The sequence below is a fragment of the Camelus ferus genome, chromosome 9, assembly GCF_009834535.1.
Source record: "Camelus ferus isolate YT-003-E chromosome 9, BCGSAC_Cfer_1.0, whole genome shotgun sequence".
Classification (NCBI taxonomy): domain Eukaryota; kingdom Metazoa; phylum Chordata; class Mammalia; order Artiodactyla; family Camelidae; genus Camelus; species Camelus ferus.
The window spans coordinates 49188798-49214807 of NC_045704.1; the positions used below are offsets into that span (position 1 = coordinate 49188798).

The 26010-nt window shown below is 36.3% G+C and overlaps 1 protein-coding gene across 2 annotated transcripts in view; it reads right to left on the reverse strand.

Moving 5' to 3' along the window:
• Nucleotides 1–26010, reverse strand: part of GLG1 (golgi glycoprotein 1) — a 119182-nt gene that overhangs the window by 19707 nt on the left and 73465 nt on the right. For both annotated transcript variants that reach the window (XM_032486736.1, XM_032486735.1), the window contains exons 3-13: nucleotides 25201–25287; nucleotides 20859–21074; nucleotides 16632–16835; nucleotides 15505–15576; nucleotides 14356–14539; nucleotides 11861–12075; nucleotides 7899–8020; nucleotides 6342–6443; nucleotides 4552–4705; nucleotides 2689–2826; nucleotides 430–516 (exon numbers count right to left, since the gene is read on the reverse strand). In XM_032486736.1, the coding sequence (XP_032342627.1) occupies nucleotides 430–516; nucleotides 2689–2826; nucleotides 4552–4705; nucleotides 6342–6443; nucleotides 7899–8020; nucleotides 11861–12075; nucleotides 14356–14539; nucleotides 15505–15576; nucleotides 16632–16835; nucleotides 20859–21074; nucleotides 25201–25287 (1581 nt within the window). The remainder of the gene's footprint in view (nucleotides 1–429; nucleotides 517–2688; nucleotides 2827–4551; nucleotides 4706–6341; nucleotides 6444–7898; nucleotides 8021–11860; nucleotides 12076–14355; nucleotides 14540–15504; nucleotides 15577–16631; nucleotides 16836–20858; nucleotides 21075–25200; nucleotides 25288–26010) is intronic.

Sequence of the window (26010 nt, forward strand, 5' to 3'; positions counted from 1 at the left end):
GCCTTATCTTCTATGTTTATTGCAAGTCCCAGGCTTTCTTTTATTTCAGTGAACACACAAACATTACCAAATGATCTAATTGAAAGAGCTAAGGATGACAGAATAGGAATGCTTGGACTAGTCTTGAAAGTGATTAAGAGATCTGAAGTATAGCTGATATCTTTTCTTAAAGGAGAAAAAAAAATTGTTTTTGTCACTGTCATAATTCTAATTTATGAAGAAAACTGAAGGGCTAAGTGCATAGTGTTTTGCTGGAGATATCAGGAAAGGGGGTTCAGGAAGCATCACAATATTCTTTATAAAGCAAACAGAGAAGCTAACAAGGTTTCTTTTGTTCTACAAAGAATCTGTACACTCAAGAGTACAGAAACAGCAGAACTAAGAAGAAAAGAAAGGCTGCTGACAGGGCACTCTCCTTCCAAGAGTTACCTCGGACTCTAACTCGGTGAGGTTGCCGACTATGTCTCTGCACTCTACAGCCAAGTCATCAAGATGATCCTGGAGGCACTCAAGCTCCTGCAAATAAAAATGCAATCCCTTAGCATTTGTCAGTTATATAAATAATCAAGGGAAGCTGAGGTACCACTGTTTAGTTCCTTTTCAGTGGTCCTCCTTTTCTTTCTTTCTAAAATGACTTCATTGAACAGAATGCTATAACTTTGACTCCCCAAACTAAGATCGTTGAAAAGATAATTACTTGTTGTAACAGGGTGTTAAGAGGGTCAAGGGCGTACAACAGCCATGCAAATCCCCTAGAAGGCCAAACTGGTAAGTCCAGCAAGAATCAATGTTCAGATGTCCTCAGAGTCTAAAAATCTTATCAGGCCTTTTTTCCATTCCATCAACACCCTGCTCATCTGCTTTTTGATAATGATCATTGGACAAAAAATTCACAGTGAAAGACATGAAATAAATATTTTAAGACTCTTTATGGGCAAAGTAGGTTGGGATCCAGGGTCTGAAACACAATAGAGACTCAACAGCTCCTGCAAGTCAAATCTGGGATTCTAACCCTAGCCCACATAAAAGGATCTTCTGAGGGTAACTGCAAAACAAGTGAGTAGTACATCAGGGTTTGCATATCTAAAAGCTGTCTTACCTGGGCTTTGGAAACTAAGTTGGAGTTACCTTGTAATGTCAGTCTATTACTACTCCTTTTAGAGAATTAGAGGTTTTACATTTTATATTAGCCTTCTTTCCCAAAGCACATCAACAGCTATTTCTAAGCTAAGGGCTCTGTTAAAGGATCAAGTTTAACTTACTATTCTGCAAGAATCTCTCTTTTTTGGAATCAGAATGGAAAAGAGGAGAAGGATTGTAGGAATTAACACAGGAACCAGAAAGAGGGGAAAAAACCCTAAAGGAAAATGTATAAAACTTTTGGGAGTAGATAAATGGCTAAGGGGAAAATTCTACTCACGGACTCCTTTCCTAAGTTTAGCTGCACAGGGATGGGCTGTATGGTAGTGCAGCTTTCTCACTGTTACTTTACAGCAGGTATGAAAGGAAATGTTTCCTGGTATTCTGCGTGAGCACATCCCTTGTTTCATTAGACAGAGGCAACAGAAAACTAGAACTACAGGCATTTTCTAACAATAAACTCAACAGAACTGTAGTAGGCCCAGAAACAGACTGCTGTAAAAGCTATTATCAGGACCAACAGATCTGAGTAGGCAATAATGCTTTTTAAAAATGTCCAATTCCTGCACATGTGACTTTTTATTAGTTTAATCCTAGAGAGTGTTTTGGAGGGTACAAATGGTACTGGGAAACCTGAGTTCGTGCCTTATTCTAGTATTAAAGGGGCTTTAAACAAGTAGCTATTCCCCATTGCTTGGTTACCCTGCCTTAAGATAGAAGACAAACTACCTTCTGACTTAATTTGCTAGAATGCAATAACATACTTTTTTTTTTAAAAACTAGGCACAAAATCCTAAGAAACCATTCATAGCATGCATATAATTCTTGGGGCTGCTCCTTCTCTACACTTTCCTGGATGGAGAGGTTATAAATAATATAATGGAACAAATGCCTAGCTAGGAGTAGACCTGAATTCTAGGTAAGAAAGTCAATATACTTCACTTCTCTGAGCCTCAATTATATCAACTATTAAGTGGAAAAAATAATTCCATTCCTATATATCTTGTAGGACAGTTGTAGGGCATACATACATTGATGCATGTCAGTATTACGTATCTGTGCATATATTTATACCCTGCCTTCCCTCCAAAGGACTTCATGTGGCTTATAAAAGTGAGAAGAAAAAAAAAATGCCAGATAAAATAAATTAAAAATGAGTAAAAGGGAAATGTGCTAAGGAAAGCGGGATGAAGTCAGTAGTAAGTACACAAAATGCCTACCACAAGGTCTTATACACTTCCTAGAGGTAGGCCATACTTTTGGCTCCAGGTTTTTTGAGAGGCAACACAAAAAGGAAAAGAATCAATTACAAAACACCGTAACTATAACAAAAACAAACTAACTGCTTTGGAAAAGTACCATTATAGAGACCGAAGAGAATACCTTCCTCAGGATTTCTTATAGAGGAAACATTGAATAATATAACAAATCATGTTCACGAGGTAAACATTTAATGGAGATGGATTTTACGGTGTTTATAGTCTACATAAAATGTTACTCATAAACATTATTATTACTATAAGATAAGCAGGCAGCTTTGTTGCCTACCTGTCCAGTCTCTGTTTTCTCACTGCACCACTTCCCCAGATCAATCAGGCACTTATCTTGGAGGGCAGGATCCAGTTTCACATCCATGGCCCGCTGGTGCAGGATCCTCTGGACCTCAGCTCGACACTCCCGGGAGAGCTACATGAGAAATAACAAGCAAAATACTTCAAAGGTACCAAAACCAAAACAAAAAGACACTAGGATAATGCAAATCTACTGTCAGGAAACTAATAAGTAACTTTATAGGGATTTGAATCAAACTTTATACCTCGAATCACTTCCAGAATAAAAGTTAAATATTCTAGGAGGCTTCTAAAAACCTTTATCTCTAGGAATGAGATTACACATTCAGCATTTTCTAATATAGTATATGAAACAATATCCTCTTCTCAGAGTATCCTGATAAAAAGTGAACTAGGATTGAAGTACCTCTGAAACTAATATAATACTGTAAATCAACTATACTTCAATTTTTAAAAAGTGAACTGGAATTTTTCAGATGAGGTAAAGTTTTTTGTTTAGCAAAATTAATTTGCCACTACTCTATAAACATATAGAATGCTGGGTCCAAGAATAAACACTTGGGTCAGGAGAACTGAGCTCAAATTTACCTAAACTCAGAACAAGCAGGGGACAGTTACTACACGTCAGAACCAGACTTTTTCAGATGAGTTAGTGAGAATTAGCAGATGGTGAAACAGATGAAAACCAGTATTTTTGGAAGAGTTGTAAGAAAGCTGTCACTGACAGGTACAGTCAGTCTCTCCTAAAAGAACCAACACAACTTGAGGGGGTGCGGGGAAGCGGGACTGAGAGGGTAGAGAGTAACCCCTTAATGGACATGGGGGTTTCCTTTTGGAGACAAGGAAATATATTGGAAGTGGGCAGAGGAGGCAGTTGCACAACTTTGTGAATGTACTAAACGCAATCGAATTTTTCTTTCTAAAATGATTAGAAGAAACATTTTTAAACAGAAACATATTTTTAACAACACCAGATTCCAACCCTTTCTTTACTTACAAGACAAGGAACCTCCTACTATAGAGACTACCAAGATGCCAGGATTTAGGAGTTCCTCTGATTAATGACAGGCTCATTTAATGAAGAAAAAGTTATAACAAATTCCCATATTTTCTTACATAGCAATATAAAAACTTGGTTAAGACTGCAAAAACTGAAGTATATGACATTTATTTCTGTTTGAGTCTTTTCATTCTGATTCCTAAACAGTCAGACTTTTGCATTAAGCTCCAAAGGGGTATTTGTAAACATGCATATGAAATAATACCACTTCTATTTTCTGTAACAAATGCAGGACTGAAATGCAACAGATTATCTCAGAAGGTTTAAAAAGGCCACCCTGGACAGTAAGTAGTACGTCAGTGAGGCACCAGAAGGCAGCAAATGTTGCTTGAGAGCCTAGCACACAGAAATATCCCAACAAGAGGTGGCAACCAGGGCAGACAAATACCAAGAGACTGAGGTGTGGAGGTTTCAGCTCCACCTAGTGTACTGTTGGAGAGGCCCCAATCAATATAGGCACATGGGTTCTGCTGCCAAGGGCAGAGAAAACCATTTATATCTTGGCTAAGAGTTTCTTAAAGGATCTTTAAAGTTACATAAACTTAGGGCAGTAGAATTTAATTGTCTACTTGTGATTTAGATTTTGGTAATTTAAAGAAAAAGTGGAAATGTACCCTGACTCACTTTGTTAAGCGAATGAATGAAGAAATTTCTAGTAGTGCACCACCCCCTCCCCACCAGATATACTAGCAAAGTTTTCCGAGGATGACAGAAATCACAATTTATAGCAAACTAAACAAATGACAATAAGAAGAAATGAAGTCAATATTGAGTGCATACCCTCCTGCCCTGTTCCTCAGTGCGGTAGGCGTGTCTGTATAAGCAAGAGAACACAGCTCCTGGTGGCATGAGTTCACTGGTTTCATTCCATCCATGGGTGTGGCAAAGACGAGATGCATCTCCCTGGCATTTGCGGTATAAGACAGGGTCTAGCCTGTAAGGGTAAGAGTTAAAAAATGAGCACTCTTACTACACTTTTCCTTCCAACACATACTAAGGGTTTTTGCAAGGTGCTTGTTTGTACTCTCACAGACAGTCACCTCCAGAGTAATGGAAACAGCAGGTAAGCAAAAGTATATACCTGACTTTCGTTCTTCATGAACACACAGTAGTCAATCTGTAGAAGTCTGTTAAACCTTAATACAGAAGACTTAAGTTCTACCTCAAAGATGGTATCTTGGCTAGGTAAGGCACACAACATTACAGTAACAGATTTGGTATTAAAATGCCCTGGTTGAAATGAGACAACAAGGGTTGTAGCTATCACCAGGCAAGTTACAACTTTTACTCAATATTTTTTTCTAAGTGTGAGTAAAATTCAATCCTACCTGATAGACTAAATTCTATAAGATCAAAGACAAAATGAATAGAGGAATCTCCTACTCAAGTTCCTTTCTGGTAAACCTGTTCCTTCTCTTCTTCCCATGCAAGGTAAGGCAGTTATGTTTTTAGTTTACCTAAACATGCTTATCAATTTAACTTTGACTGTGGAGACAGTGGATTAGGTGATGAGCCTGCTGCATCTCCAAATCAGACCAACAGATGCTTAATTATGCCCACATTATAATGTCAACTTTGGGGGAGGGCTATTCAATGGGAGGAAAAAGGCTAAAATTTAATAAGTGGCTTTACAGATTGTGAAGCATTTTTTGATCATGGATGAAGGAAATATAGAAGAGGAAAAAATATTTTTTTTAATGTAGTAAACTCAGTCAACTCTTTTATTATTTTGGTTTAGATAGCCTGAATAAACACAGGGAAATTCCTGTTCAGCTTTCTGAAGTCCTTTCCAGACCTAATTTGAGGGAACAGAAATAGAAACACACCAAATCTTCAAGTAATCTCTTTCCAGTAACGTATGTGGGTAAACATGTATTAGTCACCAGAAAAAGTTAATGACCAAAGTACAGTGGCTTAAAACAATTCAATCAGGAAGCAGCTGAACTTGGGAGGCAGGAGGAACAGCCTGATCCGGAAGTGGGAAGGGAAAGTGAGACATGGAAAGAGGGAGGGAATGCAGCCAATAAACTATAGCCATTCTGATTGTAACAAAGAGACTTCTATTTCATCTGCCTCCCCCTATTTCTGGCTAACAGGATGAGAAGAGAAGAGAATCAACTCGTTACTTATTGATAAGAGCCTCTTAAGATAGAATAAATTCAATAACTCTGAATAGTTAAAGAGATAAAGCAAACTCCCCTTCCCAGTGCAAATCAATAAAATAAAAATGTACTATTATCTTCTTAGAGACATATTTGAAGATGCTTCTGCTGCCCCACAGGTGCCCAAGTTCTTTCCAGACAGATGTTTGTAGTATCAGAAACATTTTACACTAACTTTAAATGTAGAAGTGAAGGGGGACACTTGGGGTCAGACCTGCAGGAGCTGTCTCTGCTTTTAGGTACTGTTCTGAAAGCAAGAAACGGGGTTTTTTGGGGATTAGAGTGTCAGCTATCCTGGAATGCAACAAAAACAAATTCCTACTGATTATTTTTTAAAAACACAAGGGATTCTTACTATACAGGAGAACAGGCTAAGGCTTATACTTACTCTGACTTCAAAATACTCACTTCCAATCACGAGAGATGAAATACTGCAGCTCTAAGAGACGGTGTTCACAATCTTCCACCATTTTCTCTGTGTATAAATGTTCCATCAGACACGAGAGGATCCTGGGCATGACACAGGGGTGAAATTGTAACCAGATAAAGAAGAGTTCAGAACTCTCACACCAGTATTTCTTTGGTCTGTAGAAAAAGCCATTGAGCTATTTTCTGAGGGCAATCAGGGATTTACTTCCCTAAGAATCACTCAAATTAACTCAACAGTGATTACATCTTCTTTCAACTTCACAGCACTTAGGACTCGGCTTGCATAAGATTGCTGTGCAGCTGCTTTATATTTAACTGTTTATTATGAAAATTTCCAATACATCCAAAAGTAGAGAATCATATAATATCCACCTTTCCTTCCAATAGCTTTATCAACTTATGGCCAAATTTGTTTCAACCCTATACCCCCTTGCTGATATTGTGAAGCAAATCCCAGATACCCTAACAGTTCATCTGTGAATACTTCAGCATGTTTCTCTGTAATATGAAAACATTATACTATTATCCACCAAAGAAATTAATTTAAAAATCCTTAACATCATGAAATAACCTGTCAGCTTTCATTCCCCACCCCAATTATCTCATGCCTTTTACATGTTTGTTCAAATCAGGACCCAGAAAAGGCCCACACCCTGCATTTTATTTATAGAATCTTAAATCTATTTAACCTGTAGCAGCTCCTTTCCCCTGTCCTCTTTATGGTTGACGCAGTTTCATATTGGTGAATATTCTTAATCAATCTTAAGAGTGTTTGTCTACCTCTTCCAATCACACAAAGAGCTTTAATGAAGAACACCTTTTTAAAATCCCCTACCACAGCACAAACAGCTGGAGAGTATGCACAGTAGAATGATAAGAAGCATGGACTGCATTTGTTTTATTCAGTTGGGTACTGCTAGATGCAGGCTATAGAGATTTCTGCAGAATGGGAATGTGTTCTTACTCACAACCTAGTTTTAAGAGCTGTTTGCACATCATATGGAATAAAACCAATGCATGAGACTCAAATGCTTTACTATAGCATTTTATAGCTTTCCTTGATATTGGATGCAACTTCAGAGTTCATTTTGTGACTACCTCCTCCAACCACCACATCTTGTGTTTTATTTCAATTGTAATTAGTTACTCTCTAATAATCAAATAGCCAATATATATGCATCAATATACAAACAGGATGAAAAGCATAGAACCAAAGCTTGTGTAACTTTATCCTGAGCATTTCTTTCTCATTTTTATTTGACTGTTAAGAGGAATTATTCAGTGACCTAATGTCTAGGCCTGTTTATGCTCAGTCACTGTCAACAATGCTGGGTCTAGGTTCTCTACATCACAGAGATGCAGAGATGAAGTCTCAATCCCAATACTAGCTTTAACAAAAGCTAGGAGAAGTGTTCCTATTTAACAAAATTTCAGTTCAGTTGTTAAACCATCTGAAAGTCATTTGAGGAAATGCTCCCTGTGCTGCACTGCCAATACAGTACAATTTGGATAAATACCACAAATAAGATAACCTACATTGGGTCTCCGGATCTTATGTGTTTGCAGGCTGTCTGTATTACAGATTCACAAGCTTCATTCAAAGCTCTATCAATGCGGTAATCTGCACCAGGGTCAGTCTCTTGAATCAGTGTTTGAAGCTGGATTAAAAAAAATTTAAGAAGGAAGAAAGTAAGTCACTTACACATATAGAAAGAGCAAGGTCATCTTTTCAATCAGTTCTCAGTCTGATATATTATAACATACTCTTAACAAGGTACTACAATTGTCACTGGTCAAGCTCAACAGCTCTGTCAAACACTTTCCAACTGGTTTCTCTACTTGGATTGCAAGTTTTTCTATTTAAGTCATTGTAGGGATTGCCTGCCTACCTGTCTAAACCATCCCTGGACATGTGCAAAACAAAAGGACTTTAAAATATAAAAGGTGCCTCTTCCCTTACATTTGTTAATCAAATTACTAAATCTGACACCCAGAGCCAAGCCAGAATTGAATGCAGAAGAGTAAACGGAAGACACATTTCCAGTTAGAGGTCTAATTTGGTCTTTAGAACCTAGAATTTAAATTTTGCTGCAAAGACACTGGCATAAAACAAGTGTACTCTGCTTTATTAAAAACAGATGTGAGTTTTCAGTTGCAAAGAAAACATAAATTAGCAAAAACAAGAATATAATACTACTTATAATTTCCTATTTTTCCTCAGCTATCTTTCATATAAACAAGAGATAAACCAGAACTTGTTCACTAAACTATACAGAAAAATACTTGCTATTATGCAGCTGAAAATGAAAATATATTCTTTAACGTTTTCTTTTGCTTGGTCCACTCTTTGTCATGGAATGAAGTGAAAGCACCAAAGCCATGCCTCAGATTCTTCCTGTCTTTGAGGAGAAAGCAGTTGGAGCATAGAAGAAAAAGCTCTAAATTAAGGATCAGAAAACCTGAGTTCTATTAATAGTTCTGGCTCTGCCAGATATTAGCTTTGAGAACATGGGCAAGTTGACTAACCTCTAAGCTCGTTTCTTTAACTGCAGAGGATTATAAGGAAGAATAATATATAGAAGGTTGTGTAAACTGCAAAGCATTTTACAGATGTGAAAGATCATTATTACTACAGATGGGTAGCAGATGGTGTTTTGGGGTGAGAATCTTAAATAACAGAAAGCAAGTTTGAAAACTATAGTCCTTCTGGTTTGGGTTCCTTTTTTTTCCAAGTTAGAGAAGTGGAGCCATTTTGTGCCATGGATTTAGCCTCTGCAAGAGCCTTCTCTGATCCTCATACATTTGACTTACAATCCTACAGGGGCTCATATGAAAGCACTGACCCCAACACATACTTGATCCAAGAACAAAGATCAAAAGGAAATGAAGAAAGAAAACCCCAATTCTGTCTATCCTAAAAGAAGTCAACAATTAAGAGAGGTATGAAAGACTTCCAATATTCTGGGATGAAAGTTACTTACACCAGTTCTTGGTGGCAATTTGGAGAAGCCACAAAATGCTGTGGTTAGTTAGTAGGAAGATTACTACTACTCTCAAACGACTACCATTTTTAGTTATGACGTTTGCTGACAGAGACCAAAATATTTACATCTTTTTCTGAGGGACTGTAAGCATCATGGGAATCTGAAAGTTTCTGCAATAACTGTATCAGTTCAATATCCACGACTGACAGGCAAACTCTGAGAATTCTCCATGCATGTCAGACTGCCGGTTCTAAAAGATAATGAATGCCTTACAGACTCTTGAGGCTAACGGCTCAAGGGATCACTGCCATTCTGGAATCCAATAACAGCAGTGTGGGAAGTAAACACTAAACATGAACTGCTTCATGATCACACATCTTATTCCTGCCCCTGACTGCTTAGGAAAACCTGAGAAGATGCTTGAAATATCAAGAAATGATTGGTCTAGAGAACAGACTGGGCAGTCTCTTTGGTGAAGGAAAGACTGGGCCCAGACTTGTTCAGCCATAACTGAGGGGAACTTAAGTTCATGATCAGAGTGTATCTGGAAGAGTATATACTAATTAAGATAATAATTATTCTTGTGCTTCACAGTTTACTGTTAGTTGAGAGAGAACTAAATCAAAGCATCACCAAGCAGAGAATAAGAAAAACTAATGGTCAACCACAGACAAGTATAGAAGTCTACTGAATTAAGGAAGAAAACTTTGAAAAATAAATTATTTCAAAACATTCCTCCATTTGACTGGAGAGGGATAATGAAGCAGAAGACTAAGGAAAACTTTCTCCCTTTGGATCATTTATTCCTTCAATTTTTGTTAGCAAAGGCTAAAGACCACAGATTCACAAAAAACCAAAATGAAGTGCTTTTTGCCCACTTGGCTAAACTTAATGTGGGCAAAGCCACATATTTCACTTTTTGAGACTAACCACTGGGTGTGGAAAGCACTTTTCTTGTGGGTACAAAAGATGAGGTGGGCGGTACTTATTTCTCTCCCAAGTTGAGTCACTATCTCTTTTAATAAGCTAAATTTCAAAAAGCCCAGGAGGTAAACTAGATGCCTTGAAGTAAAGTCAAACCAATTTATTTTCTTTTTTCTGTACACCTTAGAATAACGTGAAGCCTCAGTAAAAATGTAAGTTTATCCCTGACCACTGCTGTCCCCTTTCTATGTTGCATTAAGGATGAACTGTCTTGATTTATTCTTGGTCTGGGGCCCAGGCACACACACCGTCACGGAGGTTGCCCAGGACGATCACCAGCAAGGACCACTCCTGAGGAACTATGTCCAGAAGCCCTCCTTCTAGCTAGGCTTGGTATTCTGGAGAGGAGGATACATTTGCCTATCTTTCCCACTATGGATGTATATGTTACTGTCCCCTCCAGGTCAGGGTGAGTAATAGAAGCTAAGATGAAATTTTATTCCACATCAAAATTCTATGGAAATTTTGTGTTTCAGACTGTAAAATTCTGATTTTACAAAATTAGTAGTAAAATAAAATTCAATATTCAGTTTTTAATAAAAATGCCAACAACAAAAGTAAAAGACTAATGATTTGTGGTTTTCTAAAGTTTCACTTGGGAGAGAGCCTCAACCTTTTAATTTAGGATATAAGGCTAAACTTTATCTTTTGCACTTCCTAAAGGAAAGTATAGGAAACTACAGAATTCATTGCACAGGGTTACATTTGGTACTGTACATTTGGTACTGTAAATTGTTCAAAGACTCTTGTTTGGTAAAAAGTAATAAACATGGACAATGGTAATGAAACAGATGCAACGTGTCTGTAATACTTTGTTTAATTTATATTATGTACCTGATCTATAGTTAGTCAACTGTTTGTGAACCCTAGATCAAGAATAACTTGATCTTCTACAGCGAAGCATGCTATTTTTTTCCAACTATCTTTGTAGAACTGACTGTAGAGTTTGCGGGTAGAGAAAGAAAGACCTTTTCCATGCATAGGTGTCCTAGTCGAACAAGGAAAGATGGTGGGATTTTGAAAATGACATGCTTTCTTGATCATTCAGGCCAGGAATTCATGCCATGTTGCACATCAGTAATAAAAAAAGAGACTCAGAAAATTCCAGCTCATTTCAGCTCTCTTTCAGGTTCAACTCAAACAGGTGAGACAGGCAAATTCTCATTTGATGAAAGACCTTTTGTGATTGACCAGAACCTGATGTGCCTTGATTCTGAGTTTAGTAAATCCAATCTAGCCAGTTACCTTTTCCTTAAAAACTCCAGCAAACAATGCATTTTATCTATTTCTTTAAGTACACTGCATAGCTCTTTTTATTGATTATGAGCTCAAATCTCTGCTCTGCAGCAAATACCACATTCTTACTATAATATGCTTGAAGATACACTATTCCATGTCTAGTTCTTAGTACCTAAGATTCACTGTGATGTCATAAATTTTCCAGAAAAATAAGCTGGGACAGTGTTAGGAAAAGGCTCCTCAGATGATAAAATATAACATTAAAAATGGCAGGAGAAAATCTTTCCTTACCGCTTGCTGGCAGTTCATTCCAAGGTTCCCTTTCTCCCCCCGAACTACTTTCATCAAACAATGAAGGGTTCGGCCTTTTCGATGTAATCCAGAACAATGGTGTTCAATCTCCCCCCGACAGCTCAGGATGATCTCAGGGCTCAAAGAAAAGTCTTCCATCAACATGCGTCGGTAATCTAACATCTCTCCCTGGCACTCACTGCTCACTTGTCGCCCTAAGTTAGGATTTAAGTCATAACATAATGGATGGTGAGCATCAGGATCAGACAGCATCACATATTAGAAGTACACATTTTTCCTTAGAATATAACATACTACTCACACTATTATCTAGACTGAAAAGCTTAGAATTTAGCAAATGTTTTATCAGCATAAAATAAGTTTAAGACTCCAAAGACCGGGGCTTATCTTGTCAGTGTTCTGCCTTATACAGATTTTATACTACTGAACTAATAACACAAATGTTTCGCCAATGGAAGTCTAATCAATAAGATAACTACTGGGGTAGAAATGAAAGCCAGAAAAGTCCCTACTGGTCTGCACACTTTAGTTTGTGGAAAAGACCTCACTTCAAATATTCACTATAGCTTCTTCACTCTTCCTTAAGCTGTAAATGCCAACTGGGAAAACTTATGAAATTTTAAAAACGGCTTTACTAAGGAATAACTGACATATAATAAATTACACTTTTAAAACATACCATTGGATGAGTCTGACAAAATGTACGCATCAGTGAAACCATCACCACAATCAAGATACTGAACAATCCATCAATCCCAAAAGGTTCCTCATGCTCCTTTAGAATCTCTCCCTTCTTTTAGACTCTATCCTACCCACCCACCCCCAGTGAAACACTGATCTGCTTTCTGTGACTACAGATTGGTTTACTAGTTTGCATTTTTCAGAAGTTTAAATAAATGGAATCATATGGTATGAACTCTTTTTCTGACTTCTCTCAGCATAACTATTTTGAGATTCATTCATGCATCACACAGCACATTCCTTTTCATTGCTAAATAATATTATTTCATCCCATGGCTATACTACAATTTGTTTATCCCTTCAACCACTGATGGACATATGGGTTATTTCCAGTTTTGGGCCACTACAAATAAAGCTGTTATGAGCATTCATGCACAAGAGTTTATATGGACATATACTTTCACATATCTTAAATAAAATAAAAATACCTAGGAGTTACATGTCTGGGTCATAAGGTAGATTTATGCTTAACTTTTTAAGAATCTGACAAACTATTTTCCAAAGTGGCTGTACCATTTAAAATTCCCATCAGTAGTATATAGTTCCAGTTACTCCACATCCTTGCCAACCTTCAGTATGGTTAAGTCTCTTTAGTTAGCAATAGTTTAACTTTCCTGAACTATCTGTTCATATCCTTTGGCCATTTATTCACAAAGTCTTTTTGTGTTTATTAATTTATAGTTTAAGGAGATTAACTCTCTATTTTTAAATATCAAAATTAGATATTATGCATACTGTTTTATAATATGGTTTTACTAGTCAACAATCTCCACCTTTCCACTTCAGGAAAATTTCATGAAACACCCAGGCCATAATCAAAATTCTCCAACTGCCTCTAAAGTGCCTTTTGTTTGGTATTCAACCCAAGACCATGCATTGTCTCTGGTTGCTATTCCACTTCTTTCAGGCTTAGGAGTCTTTCACTATCCAAATATGAAAAAAAAAATTCACCAAAAATTTCTGAGTTTTAACAACTGATTTTTTTCCACTTAATTTTTTAATCACTGGCCAATTGCCCCAGAACTATTTATTCAACAGCTAGGAATTTCATTTTTACAGCCTACAGTGAATATTGAGAAAGACAGCCCTGACCTTCTATACGTCCTTCTCGGTTCCTTTGTCAGAGACTGACTGTTGAACTGAACAGACTATAAGTCTGACCTTATGAAGTAATCCTTTCTTCTTCTACTGTTTAATTTCTTGATATCATCACTGTTAGAATAATAACAGTATCTATCATTTATTGTATGCTAAGTGCCATGTCAAATAACCTCATTCAATCCTCGCAAGAACTCAACGTAGGTAATATATTTTTGTTTTATAAATAAGGAAAATGAGGTTTGGAGAGATTAAGAAACATCAACAATGGTCACCCAGCCAGTTAGTCTAGTCATAGAGCCAAAGCTTTGACCCAAAGCTCATGTGCCAAATCATTATGCTGCCCTGACTCTCCTTAACATTTCTGTGCAATGTGCATTTTAAAAATTAAAATTTGGACTTGAGAAATATACTTAAAAAAAAAAGCTGAGATGTAAAGAAAAACAAAATTGAGGACTACTGAGCTAAGAGGAAGGGCCTTCAACAAAGCTTAGGGATACCAAGCCTTCATTCTAAAGTTCTGTTTACAAGGAAAGGCTCCTGAGTCACAAGGTACAGATGTACTCAAAAAAGCCAACAAAGGAGGAAACTATCCAAAAAAAGAATGAAAAGGATAAAAAGAAATTAATTCTTACCTCTATGCACAGCTGACTCCAGACACATCAGAAGGTAGGAGAGTCTGGCTTCCCGAGACCGGGGAAGGTTTTCCACATTGCACCGGTATTTCTTCAAGTCACTCTTACAGGATTTGGCCAATGAATAACTGACTTTATAATCCTGGGCTATCAGTTTTTGGCGGGTTGTTAGTGCTTCTCGACACTGAGGAAAGAGTGCAGAAAGAGAGCTGTAAGATTGCTTAGGTGGCTCAGCTGTTCACAGGTACCTATAAGACAAGCAGAGGCTCATGGCCAAGTACGGTCCACAACTGCAGTTGTTACCAAAATGTCTGTCTTTAAGTTTGGTTAAAATTGAGCACAAGTGTGCTAAACTAATGTGACAGGAAGCACGGGTAAATGGGTGGGAAACTCTGGAATTTTATGGTGAATTGCTAATTGTTACAGCAATAGCAACTCTCCAAAACACATACATATTTGGAAGATCCTAGTACATTAACTCGACAAAGTATTCTTTTCCTCTTCAACAATATCCTTAAAGTAAATTTCACCAGAATGAAGGTGGCAACTGACATTTTATACCTTTTAAATATAATTATTGAAAGAAGCTCCATTCTATCTATACTTTTAAAATATAATTATTCAATAGTAAATGATACAAGAAACTAAAATGAAAAATATTTCTTCAACTGCACAGGAAAGTAAAAAACAGGATAGCAAAGCCAAAAACAATTACTTTTGAAAGTCATAAAAGATTCTTGCATTCATCCAGGGATAGAGGACTAACAGTAATAAGAATACTTACTGTAACAGCTGCTGAAAAATTAAATCACTACCTATGTAGCACATTGGTTTGGTTAGTCTAAACTTTCTGAATGTATAGGGATAGTTTCAGTGTAATTCTGATATAAAACTTTCCAATTTTACTCCCCCAATTGATTCTCAACTGGCTACCCAATGTCCAGATATCATGAAAAGCTGCCCCCCCCCTTTTTTTGCTTAAGTGAAATATGATTTGGTTTTCTACTAAAAGCCAAGTATCTTATCTCTGAAAAGGATAAGCTTTTTCAGTATTTTATATTTTGGTTTATAAAAATACTGTTTGAGAGGATTTGAGAAAGCTGTTAAGAAAATGAATAAAATGTTGGCTTGCTTCAAAGTAATACTTACTTTTTCACTCATGGATTCTTCAAATTTATGGTTAAAGAGGCACTTATATACTCTACCTTCACCAGCTTGTGTCTGTAAGACAGAACATCATCATCATCACAAGCTAAGTAGTCATGCTGGGCTTTATCTTATATAGAACTTTCTGTTAAGTTATTAAAATGGTGACTACCTTTGAACAGGTGAATCAGCTGTTTAGAAAATTTAGTAGCCTTTGAAAGAAAATAGCGACCACAGTAAAGATGAAAATAAATTTCCCATGATGTCTGGCTACTGTCATATGTTCCCAGATAAGCTGTTAATCAGTAAACCAACAGAAGTGTCAGTGAGTCTCCTCTTACAATTTATGCGAGAGTCAATAAAACCTTAGCATTGGCTCTGATCAGTGGCTCTGATGGTTAAAGCTGTTAATTCAAAACAGCAGGCAGAGTGGGAGTGTGTGTATACAAGGCCCTCTCAGTCCTTTGTGGTAAAGATGGAGACTGTTTCTGTCTATAAAACTGTTAGAAAGTTGTTTTATAGGGTCTGCAGGTAGTAATCAAGGATTTGGTTTTAAAAGCTAGAAACGTACTGTTTCCTTCGTCTTAGCCAAAACTACATAAATATATTTTTATTTTTTAAATTTAATTTTTATTAGTTTTTTGGGGGGATAATTAGGTTTATTTGTTTGTTTGTTTATTTATAGAGGCAGTGCTGGTGATTGAACCCAGGACCTTGTGCATGCTAAGCATGAGCTCTACCACTTGAGCTATACCCTCCCCCTTCAAAACTACATAAATATAAATATGTAATATGGCCAAGTTTTAGCCATGGAATAGATGTGCATGAGATTCCTGGGTAAACTAGGATTCCTATAGATAAAATAGACTTCCAAGAATTGAAATTGGGAAGTGAGATAAAATAGAAAAAACAACGTATGGAGATTGTCTGAAGCCAAGTGTTAACTAAATATTACAACAAAGTTGAGCAGCCAGCATCGTTTTCTGTTATCCTGGGACCAACTCCACCTTTCATTTCAGTGGCTTTTCTAACTGTGAAGGGGTTGTGTTGGTTTAATTTTGGAATCAACTATAAAAAAAAATTTTAAGAAGAAAAGGAAGCAAAGAAGAACAGTTTCTGAGCTGACTCACATTTTCACAAAAACGCTCCCGATCATCTCGGCAGGCAAAATATAAATGCCGGTCTAAGTGAAAGTCATCTGAGGACAGTTCAGCCACCCGGAGAATGGCTTTCTTGCAGAGTTCAGAGACTTGAATCTTGGGATCTTTTTCTTCTGCTTCCTTCACCAGGCCTTTCTCCAAGCATGATACCACCTCACCCTGTGAATGTGCGTCCTAAAATAGCAAGGATACTAACATTTTAAAACTCTCACCACAGTAAACTTCAAATGAATATCATTTAGTTAAAAAAAGAAAAGTTAATTCAACATACAATAGCTTATGGATATTCTGTTGAGAAATAGGGTGGGAACCAACCACATTGTGGAAGTTATAGAAAACTCCCTTAATAATCTTCACTTAGAATATAACACTTTCATACTACAAATGGAAATACAGACCCTGGGGAAATTAAGTATAGTTCAGTTTGCACTAGAAACAGGAACTTGACTTTTTAAAGCTTAAAATGTTAGAAAAATTTAAAGAAATTACATCAGCCCAATGCACTGATAATAGTTCATGTCAATACTGAAATAACACTGCAGAAATCTCTGTGCATTACCTCCAAGGCTAGGTATAGTCCCAATAATAGTGCTTTTAGTCAAGTTAAAAAAACAAATCACAAAATCCACTGAGAAAAGATGTTATAGAGACCCTCTTTCTCTTTCTTTCTACTTTATACAGTCCACAAAGATCCCAATATGTACAATCTGCAGTGTAATATTCACTTTGATGCTCTGGATTTATCTTAATGTGATTTTAAAAGATCACCATCATTTAGACAAACTGCTTCTGAGAGCTTTCCTAAAACCAACTAATTATCTTTACTTGTACATCGCATCAACTCCATAGCAAGCATAAGCATTCATTCAAAATACAAAAAAAGTTTCCTCTAAATATTTTCTACTCAAGAGTCCTAATCATCTATACCCAGAAGACATGCTTCAATAACTTATAACCATTAATACAGTAAACCAAAGCAGCAGAAAATACAGTGCTATCATTTATTGACACATACACATGCATACAAAATCTTGTTATAGTAAAATACTATGCTTATGCAATCATCTGTATATAATAAAAAAAGATTCCTAACACCAGGTAGGGAAACATCTACTTTAAACAAAATTTCAATTCAACAAAAAAATGCACATTTTTTTTCCATTTTGTTGTTAAGAGGGTTTGATCCATGGCACATTAACTTCCAAGCATTTCCATGAAAATGTTCATGTTTTCTCCTAATATCCCTATGACAACGGGATAAGAGCTGTGATACCTATTGTACAGATGAGTAAACAGAAGCCTAGAAGAATTTATCAACTCATCCAAGTTGCAGAACCTAAGGCATCTAGCTAACAGTCCACTGTTTATTGTTATAGATCGTGGGGTTCTATGAAACTCCCACAATTTGTATGTGGGTTTTGTATATTTTTCCTGAGGAGAGTTCAAAGCTTTCATTAAATTTTCAAAAGGCTTGCTGACCCCAAAAGACCAGGAAGCACACTATTCCAGCAGATTCTTGTGCCTTCCTGTCCCCAATCTGTACCTTAACCTTCTCACTAGCTGTATGATTCTAACTAATGCTTAGAGACCTATATGACCAAAAAGGTTTTTTGGAGAGTAATTCAGAACAGATAAAACTCTGAAGGACAAGTGACAAAAAGATAAGGACAGAGAGAAAAGTAGACACAAACCCTAGAAATCCAGAATGAGACTAATTTTTCCTTCCTAATTTATCAGTGACACTCAAGCTTGCCTAACTTTAGTGCACTTAGGAGAGCCCTACCCATTTCCACTTCCCAAAGGAAAAATAAACCTATGATAACACAGATTTGGACAGAAGCATATAAGTTATTTACTATTTATAGTACATAAAAGATTATTATAAATGTGATTTATGAAATAATGTCCTATATCAAAATTTAGTAGCCCATAACTTACTGAGATGCTCACTAGCATTAGGTCTGAATCATAAAAAAGAGTTTGAAAATAATAGCATGATACTCAGCTCTGAAGATTTGGAGATCTGTTCTTTCATTTTAACAACATTTATTTAGAAAAGCCTAAAGGTTTTATTAATATATAGTCTTTGTTCTAAAATTTATATATATTAACATTAAAAAAATCATTATAGTTTTGAAATCATGACATTTATATGTTCATACAGAGGCAGGGTACAAACAGATTAACCATGACCCCTCACCTCTGACCCTTGGAAGTCAGTTCAAAGTCAGTCACAAAGGAGTCTGCAAGCTTCAGGGCAACACATTTGAGGCTGATGAGCCTGTTCTCTTCTGTGGTCAGAAGCCGATTCATTAATTTCCAGGATTATTTTCTTCTCTAAATAACTGGCTTCAGAGAAGTAAACTATAGTGAGCAAAGGCAAGGAAGGGCTGAGAACAGGCCAGGCTAATTTTTAAACTTAGCTGTGGCACCAGAGTGCATTATATAGAAAGAAACTTGCTTTTTCAGAAGTGCAGGCATGAGTCCATCTAGGGTGCTAGGGTGGGGGCCTGGTATAAAAAGAAATTTATCTAACTGGCAGGTACAGCAAAAGATAAAAAGGATCAAAATGTGCATTTGAATGGCCTATAAAAACATTTTTGGTTATTTTAACAAAGCTAAAAATACAATTTTTACTGTCAAGTCTCTGGGCTTTGGCACTACTATTTTCTGCCATCATTTAATGTATTTAATGCCATCAATCAATGTAGACTTAGTAACTCATACATGTAGCTACAAGCAGTTTGTTTTGTTTTGTTTTGTAAGCAGGTTTTATATTGACAATTCAGATTGTTAGTGGGAAGTGAATCAGATTCCGTCTTGGTAGGCAATAGGGAAGAACAACTACAAAGAGAGGTGAATTGTAATGGTCTATAGCATGGACCACTGATCACAAATATGAAAAAGTGTCATCACTGATTGCTGAAAAGTAGGTCTGGAACACTTATGTGAAGATTTTAAAGAGATTGAGGTTTAGAATTGGATATAATCTCCAACACCCTAAGTAAAGTCAGAAGAGCTTCCTGAATTATCAGTGTGACTTAAATGCTTTGGTCCCATTTTTCAAGTGTGCTGGGGAAAAAAAGAATCTGCCTTCTTTATTAAAACTGGCCTTTCATTAGCTGCCTGAAAGTTGTATGCCAAGTTCACAGAGCTCTCAAGACTGACTCAGAGGTGCCCTATGAAAGGGCCAGGGCCCTGTGCTGGTATGAAGCAAAGGGCATTTGGTGACAGCCAGACAATAACCAGCACTCAAACCTTCATTTGAACTGGTACGTGCAGTTCCAGCATTCCAACACCACGTATCCCTGGTCAGTGATGGAAGCCTGCAAACCACTGTGCTCTGATAAAATAGAGGGCAAAGAGACAAATGGATTTTGTTTTCTGTCATATTTCCTAAAGAGCAGATTAATGAGCAGTGGCAATTAAAAGCCGATGGCATACACAGGTCTCAGACTACCTCTCCCACTGGCATCTGCTTCTTTTCAGCAGTTCTTTCATTTCTGCTGAGCAAACAAATGTGGCATAAACCTGGCTGAACCTCCATTATGACCTCTGGACAACGGACTAATCAGGACAAAAATAAGATCAGATATAATTAAGGAAGAAGAAACTAGGTAGTTATTTTCTTTCCTGTCTTTACTAAAATTAGTTCTCCTGAGATAAAGATAACAATATTATGTAGTACCTTTATTTACGTAGTACATTTATGTAGTAACTTTCTTCTGACAAGCTATAAGTACCTTCATGTATCTTTAAATTTTCTAATATTTAAATACATACCTTCTTTTGTACTGATGTGCTTAAGTAATTTTTTTCTTTAGGGCAACAGTGAGGTATATGCAAAAAAAGGTCAGAGAACTCAAGTCTATTCTAATTCAACTACTCTTTCCACAGGACTACAGAATGCTTTTCCAGAGGAACATTATAAATAACCAGCAACTGGTTTTGTATTTTTAAGATAACATTAATCTTAACCGATATTAATTCCTCTACTTCCCTATACAGTACTGAAACATTTTCTTTAAAACAGATGAACTGCATTCACAGGTCGACCAGCCTTAGGTCTTAGGGCTGTCTGGACCTCAACTTTAAGTTCACCTCCAGTCCTAAATTTTTCTTATGCTGGTTATACAAAAAAGCTTTTCTTTCATGAAGTTCTTAAGACCCCTTTGGTGAAACCAGTGTAGTAGATACCTTTTCTCCAAGCCGAATGCTGCCACATTTCAGAATGTTGATATCATTTTTACAGTCATCCATGAAGCCACAGATTAGACGGTAATCACTGAAAATGATGGCTGTCATCTTGGTGATATACTGGTGACACTGGTACTCAGTGATGTTGCCTCGGTGATCCACCAAGCAGGAAACCAAGTAACCTTTTCCAACTGGTTCATCAGCACACTCTTTGATCTGCTCAAAACAAAGTGGCTGTTTTACACAAGTATTCTATCCTCTTACCAAACAACCTTTAGGGAAGAGAATGCCTAATGTTTTCTTGTTGATTTTCCAATTCTACACTTGGAGGGGAAAAAAGGAAAACACTTAGAAATGCTTTGTTTTGCATAAATACAAAACAGAAATAGACTCATAGACATAGAATACAAACTTGTGGTTGCCAAGGGGGCAGAGGGTGGGAAGGGATAGATGGGATTTCAAAATTGTAGAACAGATAAACAAGATTATACTGTAAAGCACAGGGAAATATACACAAGATCTTATGGTAGCTCACAGAGAAAAAAATGTGACAATGAATATATATATATGTTCATGTATAACTGAAAAATTGTGCTCTACACTGGAATTTGACACAACATTGTAAAATGATTATAAATCAATAAAAAATGTTTAAAAAAAAAAGAAATGCTTTGTTTTGAAGAAAATAGTGTGTCATGCCTGCTCAGATTGAGGTACTTTCTAGTAAATATCTGATTAATGCGTTTTGCAAGAGTATACATGCATATACAAATGCTTAGGTAGAACTCATGTTTAAGTGGAGTACAAAGAGCTTTTTAAAAAATTTTAGCTTTAATACAAACTACTATATAAAAAAAACAGATAAACAACAAGGTCCTATGGTATAACACAGGGAACTATACTCAATACCTTGCAATAACCTATAATGAGAAAGAATATGTGTGTGTATATATATGGCTGAATCACTATGCTGTACACCATAACTAACACATTATAAATCAACTACTCTTCAATAAAAAAATCTCAGCTTTATTGAGAAAAACTATTAAAATGAGCTTTTAACATCTACAGCTTTAGAATGATTCTACTAAGAAGCCCCTTTATCCATGCAAAGAATGCAATGGATAGTGAGGAGATTAATCTAGGGGAAAAGTCTGGAAAACAGGTGCAGAACTGAAGTCTAGTTGCTTATCCCAAGCCAAGCTACACAACAAACTACTGTTTGGTAAATCTAATGGCCAAGGGGAGGGAGGAAGGAACGCTTACTATTACTTCTTGACATGATATTAATGTGTTCTGAATTAACTATGGATTTAGACATGTGTTTTTGAACTTAGTAGAATTCCAGCTTCACCTCTGTGGTCTGGAACAGAAACATGTTTAAAATGATGTTCAGTGTATTCTGGCAAGAAGTTTGGGAAGGGAAAGGCCCAAATCTGATTTGGGTGGTTTAGACATACAATCTAGTGGATCAAGCACAGAGTGACTCCACATGGGTAGTGTTCCTGCAAAGTGCATCCAAAACCACAAGTGCTAATGAAGTTAAGCTAGCCAAAAAAATGCTGAAATTCAGGCATAAAAAAGTGAAATCCACTTATAGGGTTATAAGCTTGAATTACACAACAGAGAAGGTTGTTTGGAAAAGCCTACTGCATTTGGAGAAATAAAAAACAAAAATGGCAGTTTTGACAAGAGAAATGAGCCAAATGTAAATGTCTATTTCTAATATAAACAAGAAGGGAATGTTTTATATTGGTTTTTAAAACCAACAGAGACCATTCTTCACTATCACACCACCTATGGTAAATATGTACACAAGGCAAAACAAATACAATCTCCTTTTCCAAAAGGTGCTGGGTGAAGGAAATACCACACAGTAATTGTCCCATAGGCCACTGAGTCTCTTCATGTCTAACCCCAGTATCAAATCCAGAGCAAGTCAAAGACAGTTCAAGAGAGAAATCTGTGTTTACTTTTAAAGAAGCAAACTTGGGAAATTAAGTAAATAGTCTCAAACTGGCTTCAAGAGGCAACAGAGATCTTCAACAGTCAATAAGCTGAATGCAACTCTTTCAGCTTAACCTTGAGCTTTTTTTTTTTTTTTTGGTGACGTCTAAAAAGAGGGTTATGAATGCATTTCCAGGAAAAGGTTTTTTTCTTTTCTTTTCTTTTCTTTTCTTTTTTTAAAGCAAAACAGCATTAAATTTCAAAAGTGAAATAGCTGCTTGAAAAATCTCAGCATTTGTAATTCAACCATTAAAAAAAAAATCCTGCATTAAAAAAAAAAAAAGACTAGTGGCAGGCACCTGGTTTTTAAAACTAAATGAAGTAGAAGTATTCATGCAGGTGTTAATACTGGGCAATCAACAGTTTAAAAATGTGAGGAGAGACAGAGGGGAGGGTATAGCTCAGTGGTAGGGCACCCGCTTAGCATGTGAAAGGTTCTGGGTTCAATCCCCAGTACCTCCACTTAAAATAAAAAGTGAGGAAAGACAAAGAGCACATTTTGAACTGAAGCCTCAACAAGAAATTAAATGTATATTTAGCTTCAATCACCTGAGATTTTACTGAAACACAGAGATGTAGTACCTATTTGTGTTTCAGTTCACCACCAATTACAATTGGATGTAGCATTTGAATTAAAAATTTATGCTTTTCTTCAATCACACTATTGGAGAAAAGTTTAATACAACAAAGAATATCTCTAAGATTAACAGCAAAAAACAAAAAAATTAACAACATATTTATGAATGGGAGTAAACTCTGAATGGCTGGAGAGCAGATTCTTAAGGTGCCATTAGAAAAATGCTAAAGCCACTCTATTTTTGACACTAGACAGGAGGAAAGCAGGCAATATTTGACTCAATCATAGAAATTAAAATAAAAGGGTTGGTTTGCCATATTTTTATGATGTTGTTTTCCTCCACAGAAGTAGGATTCCAAAATCAAGAAAGAAGGTAAGAGGAAGATGTAGAATAAAATGTTTTGTTGGCAATTATGTTCTTCTGGATATTTAATTTTCCCGACTCCAGTATAATCTCCCTCCAGCTCCAGGTAGGGAGAAGTGCCCCTGTTGCTTGAATCTTTCATAAAATCACAATACCCCAAAAGGTTATAAAGAGTTATCATTACATATACATTACAAGGAAGTCAGTTTTATTTTAGATATAGATAGATAGACAGACAGACCGACCGACCGACAGACAAAGCCAGCAAAGGGTGAACTTATTCTGATGAATATACATATTCTCTGAGCTAAATTTCCACAGCGGGTATGTATAGCTAGTCACATAGCTAGCTAAGGGAATTTGAGGTACAGAATACTGAAGCTAGAAGCTGAAGATCAATGTTTTAAAATAAGCTCTTCTGTTCTGAAACCCCAACATATATGAAGAAGGGTCACTGCTTTAAAAGAATAAAGCATATCTGATCCAGTAGTAGACGGTTAGAGGAAGAAAACAGGTTCTACAAGATCCCATAATGATGCTGTGAGGAACATAAGCTGAGGGCTTATCTAGTTGGAATAGGGTCTTCCTCAGGAGCTCAGGAGAAAATGGTTCTGACTTAAGTCATCAATAGGGTAGTAAGAGGAAAGATCTACAGGATACAAGATCTGTGATTATTAACATTGAGTTACAGAAATAACAACTATTGTCTTTGTGATTCGTTCAGCATGGAAAAATCTCTGGCTTTGTGGAATTTCTATTACTAATTCTAAAAAACAAATTAAAATAAGAATTTTAAAAAATTCAATGTAACAATTTTCACTAGTATTATTTGATATTTACATTGAGACAAGAGAAATAATTGAAAAATACCCCCAATTAGCACCCAAACAATGTTATACATTTTCATTATTTTTGTAAATGTCCATTTATAACAATATATATAATCTTTTTACAAATCTTTTTAATGTTAACTCCTATTATTTGAAGCATATGCTTCTGTGCTTCAAATGGTCCAACTGCATAGCCAAAACGCTTAGGAATGTTTATGAATCTCATGGGGAAACCATTTTGATATGCTTCAGTCATACGCAGATTGTACAATGTGTGAGAGCACTGATTTATGACAGAAGCAATTGTATTCTCTGTTTCGGGACAAAAATAGCCTGATTCCAACTTGTGAGAATCAATAACATCCTACCGTAAGTGTAGGTGAACGTTAAGAATAAGAAGTCTTATTACACCCCCTTTAGCCTATCTCTCAACCAATACATATGTGAATTCCAAGAAAAATAAAGTAACAATCAGCCATTCCTCCCTTAATGACTGGTCTGGTCAACAGATGTGATTTTCTCCTCTAAGCCATTAAATACCCATAAAATTCTTTCACAACCTACCTCTGATATGGTAGATTTGCAAACCTCTCTGGCCACAGATTCAAATTTGGGATCTGTAGTTAGATTCAGCTTATAATTCCACAATAACTAGGTATAACAGAAAAAAACTCCAGTTAGGACAGTATGAAATGTATCATCAATGGTTACTATAAATGATAAAATTCCATTATATAGAGTCAGATAAAGCATATTTACACTTCAGTTAATGAACAAAAAGTAAGGTCACTATATTTACAGATAAAAGGGAAAAATGCGTAGACAAATAAGACACTACCACTCAGGCATACTTTTTTATATTTTTACTTAAGGACAAATTTTTTTAAGTCAAGAAAAAAATTAAAATGAAAACCCCTGATAAGTGTTTAAGAGAAAGTATGAATAGATTGTATAAGTGAAATTCTTCTTAAATCAAAAACTTTAACTCAGAAGTTCAGATTTGGTGGGTTTAGTCACAGATTTCACAATCAACAGGGCTTTTCATTGATCAGTTTCTTGAAGGAGAGTTGTCGAGACTCTAGTTTCCAGGCATATCTACCTTTATTCCTCTAAAATCCTCGACTTGATACATATACAATATGGCCTATTTTACACAACTATTTTACCATGTCTTAAAGTATGAAATCTCTAAAGCCATTACTACTCACAGGAGAGGTTGAATATTACTTTATCTTTGCAGCTGCAGTTAAAATTTTTCAAAACATGATTCAATTTCTGAAAAGTAACAAGAATGAGTCCTTAAACTCTGCTCAGACAGAGAAACAGAGCAGGGGCTTTGTATGATGTAGAAGAGGAAAAGATTTGTGGGGTGGA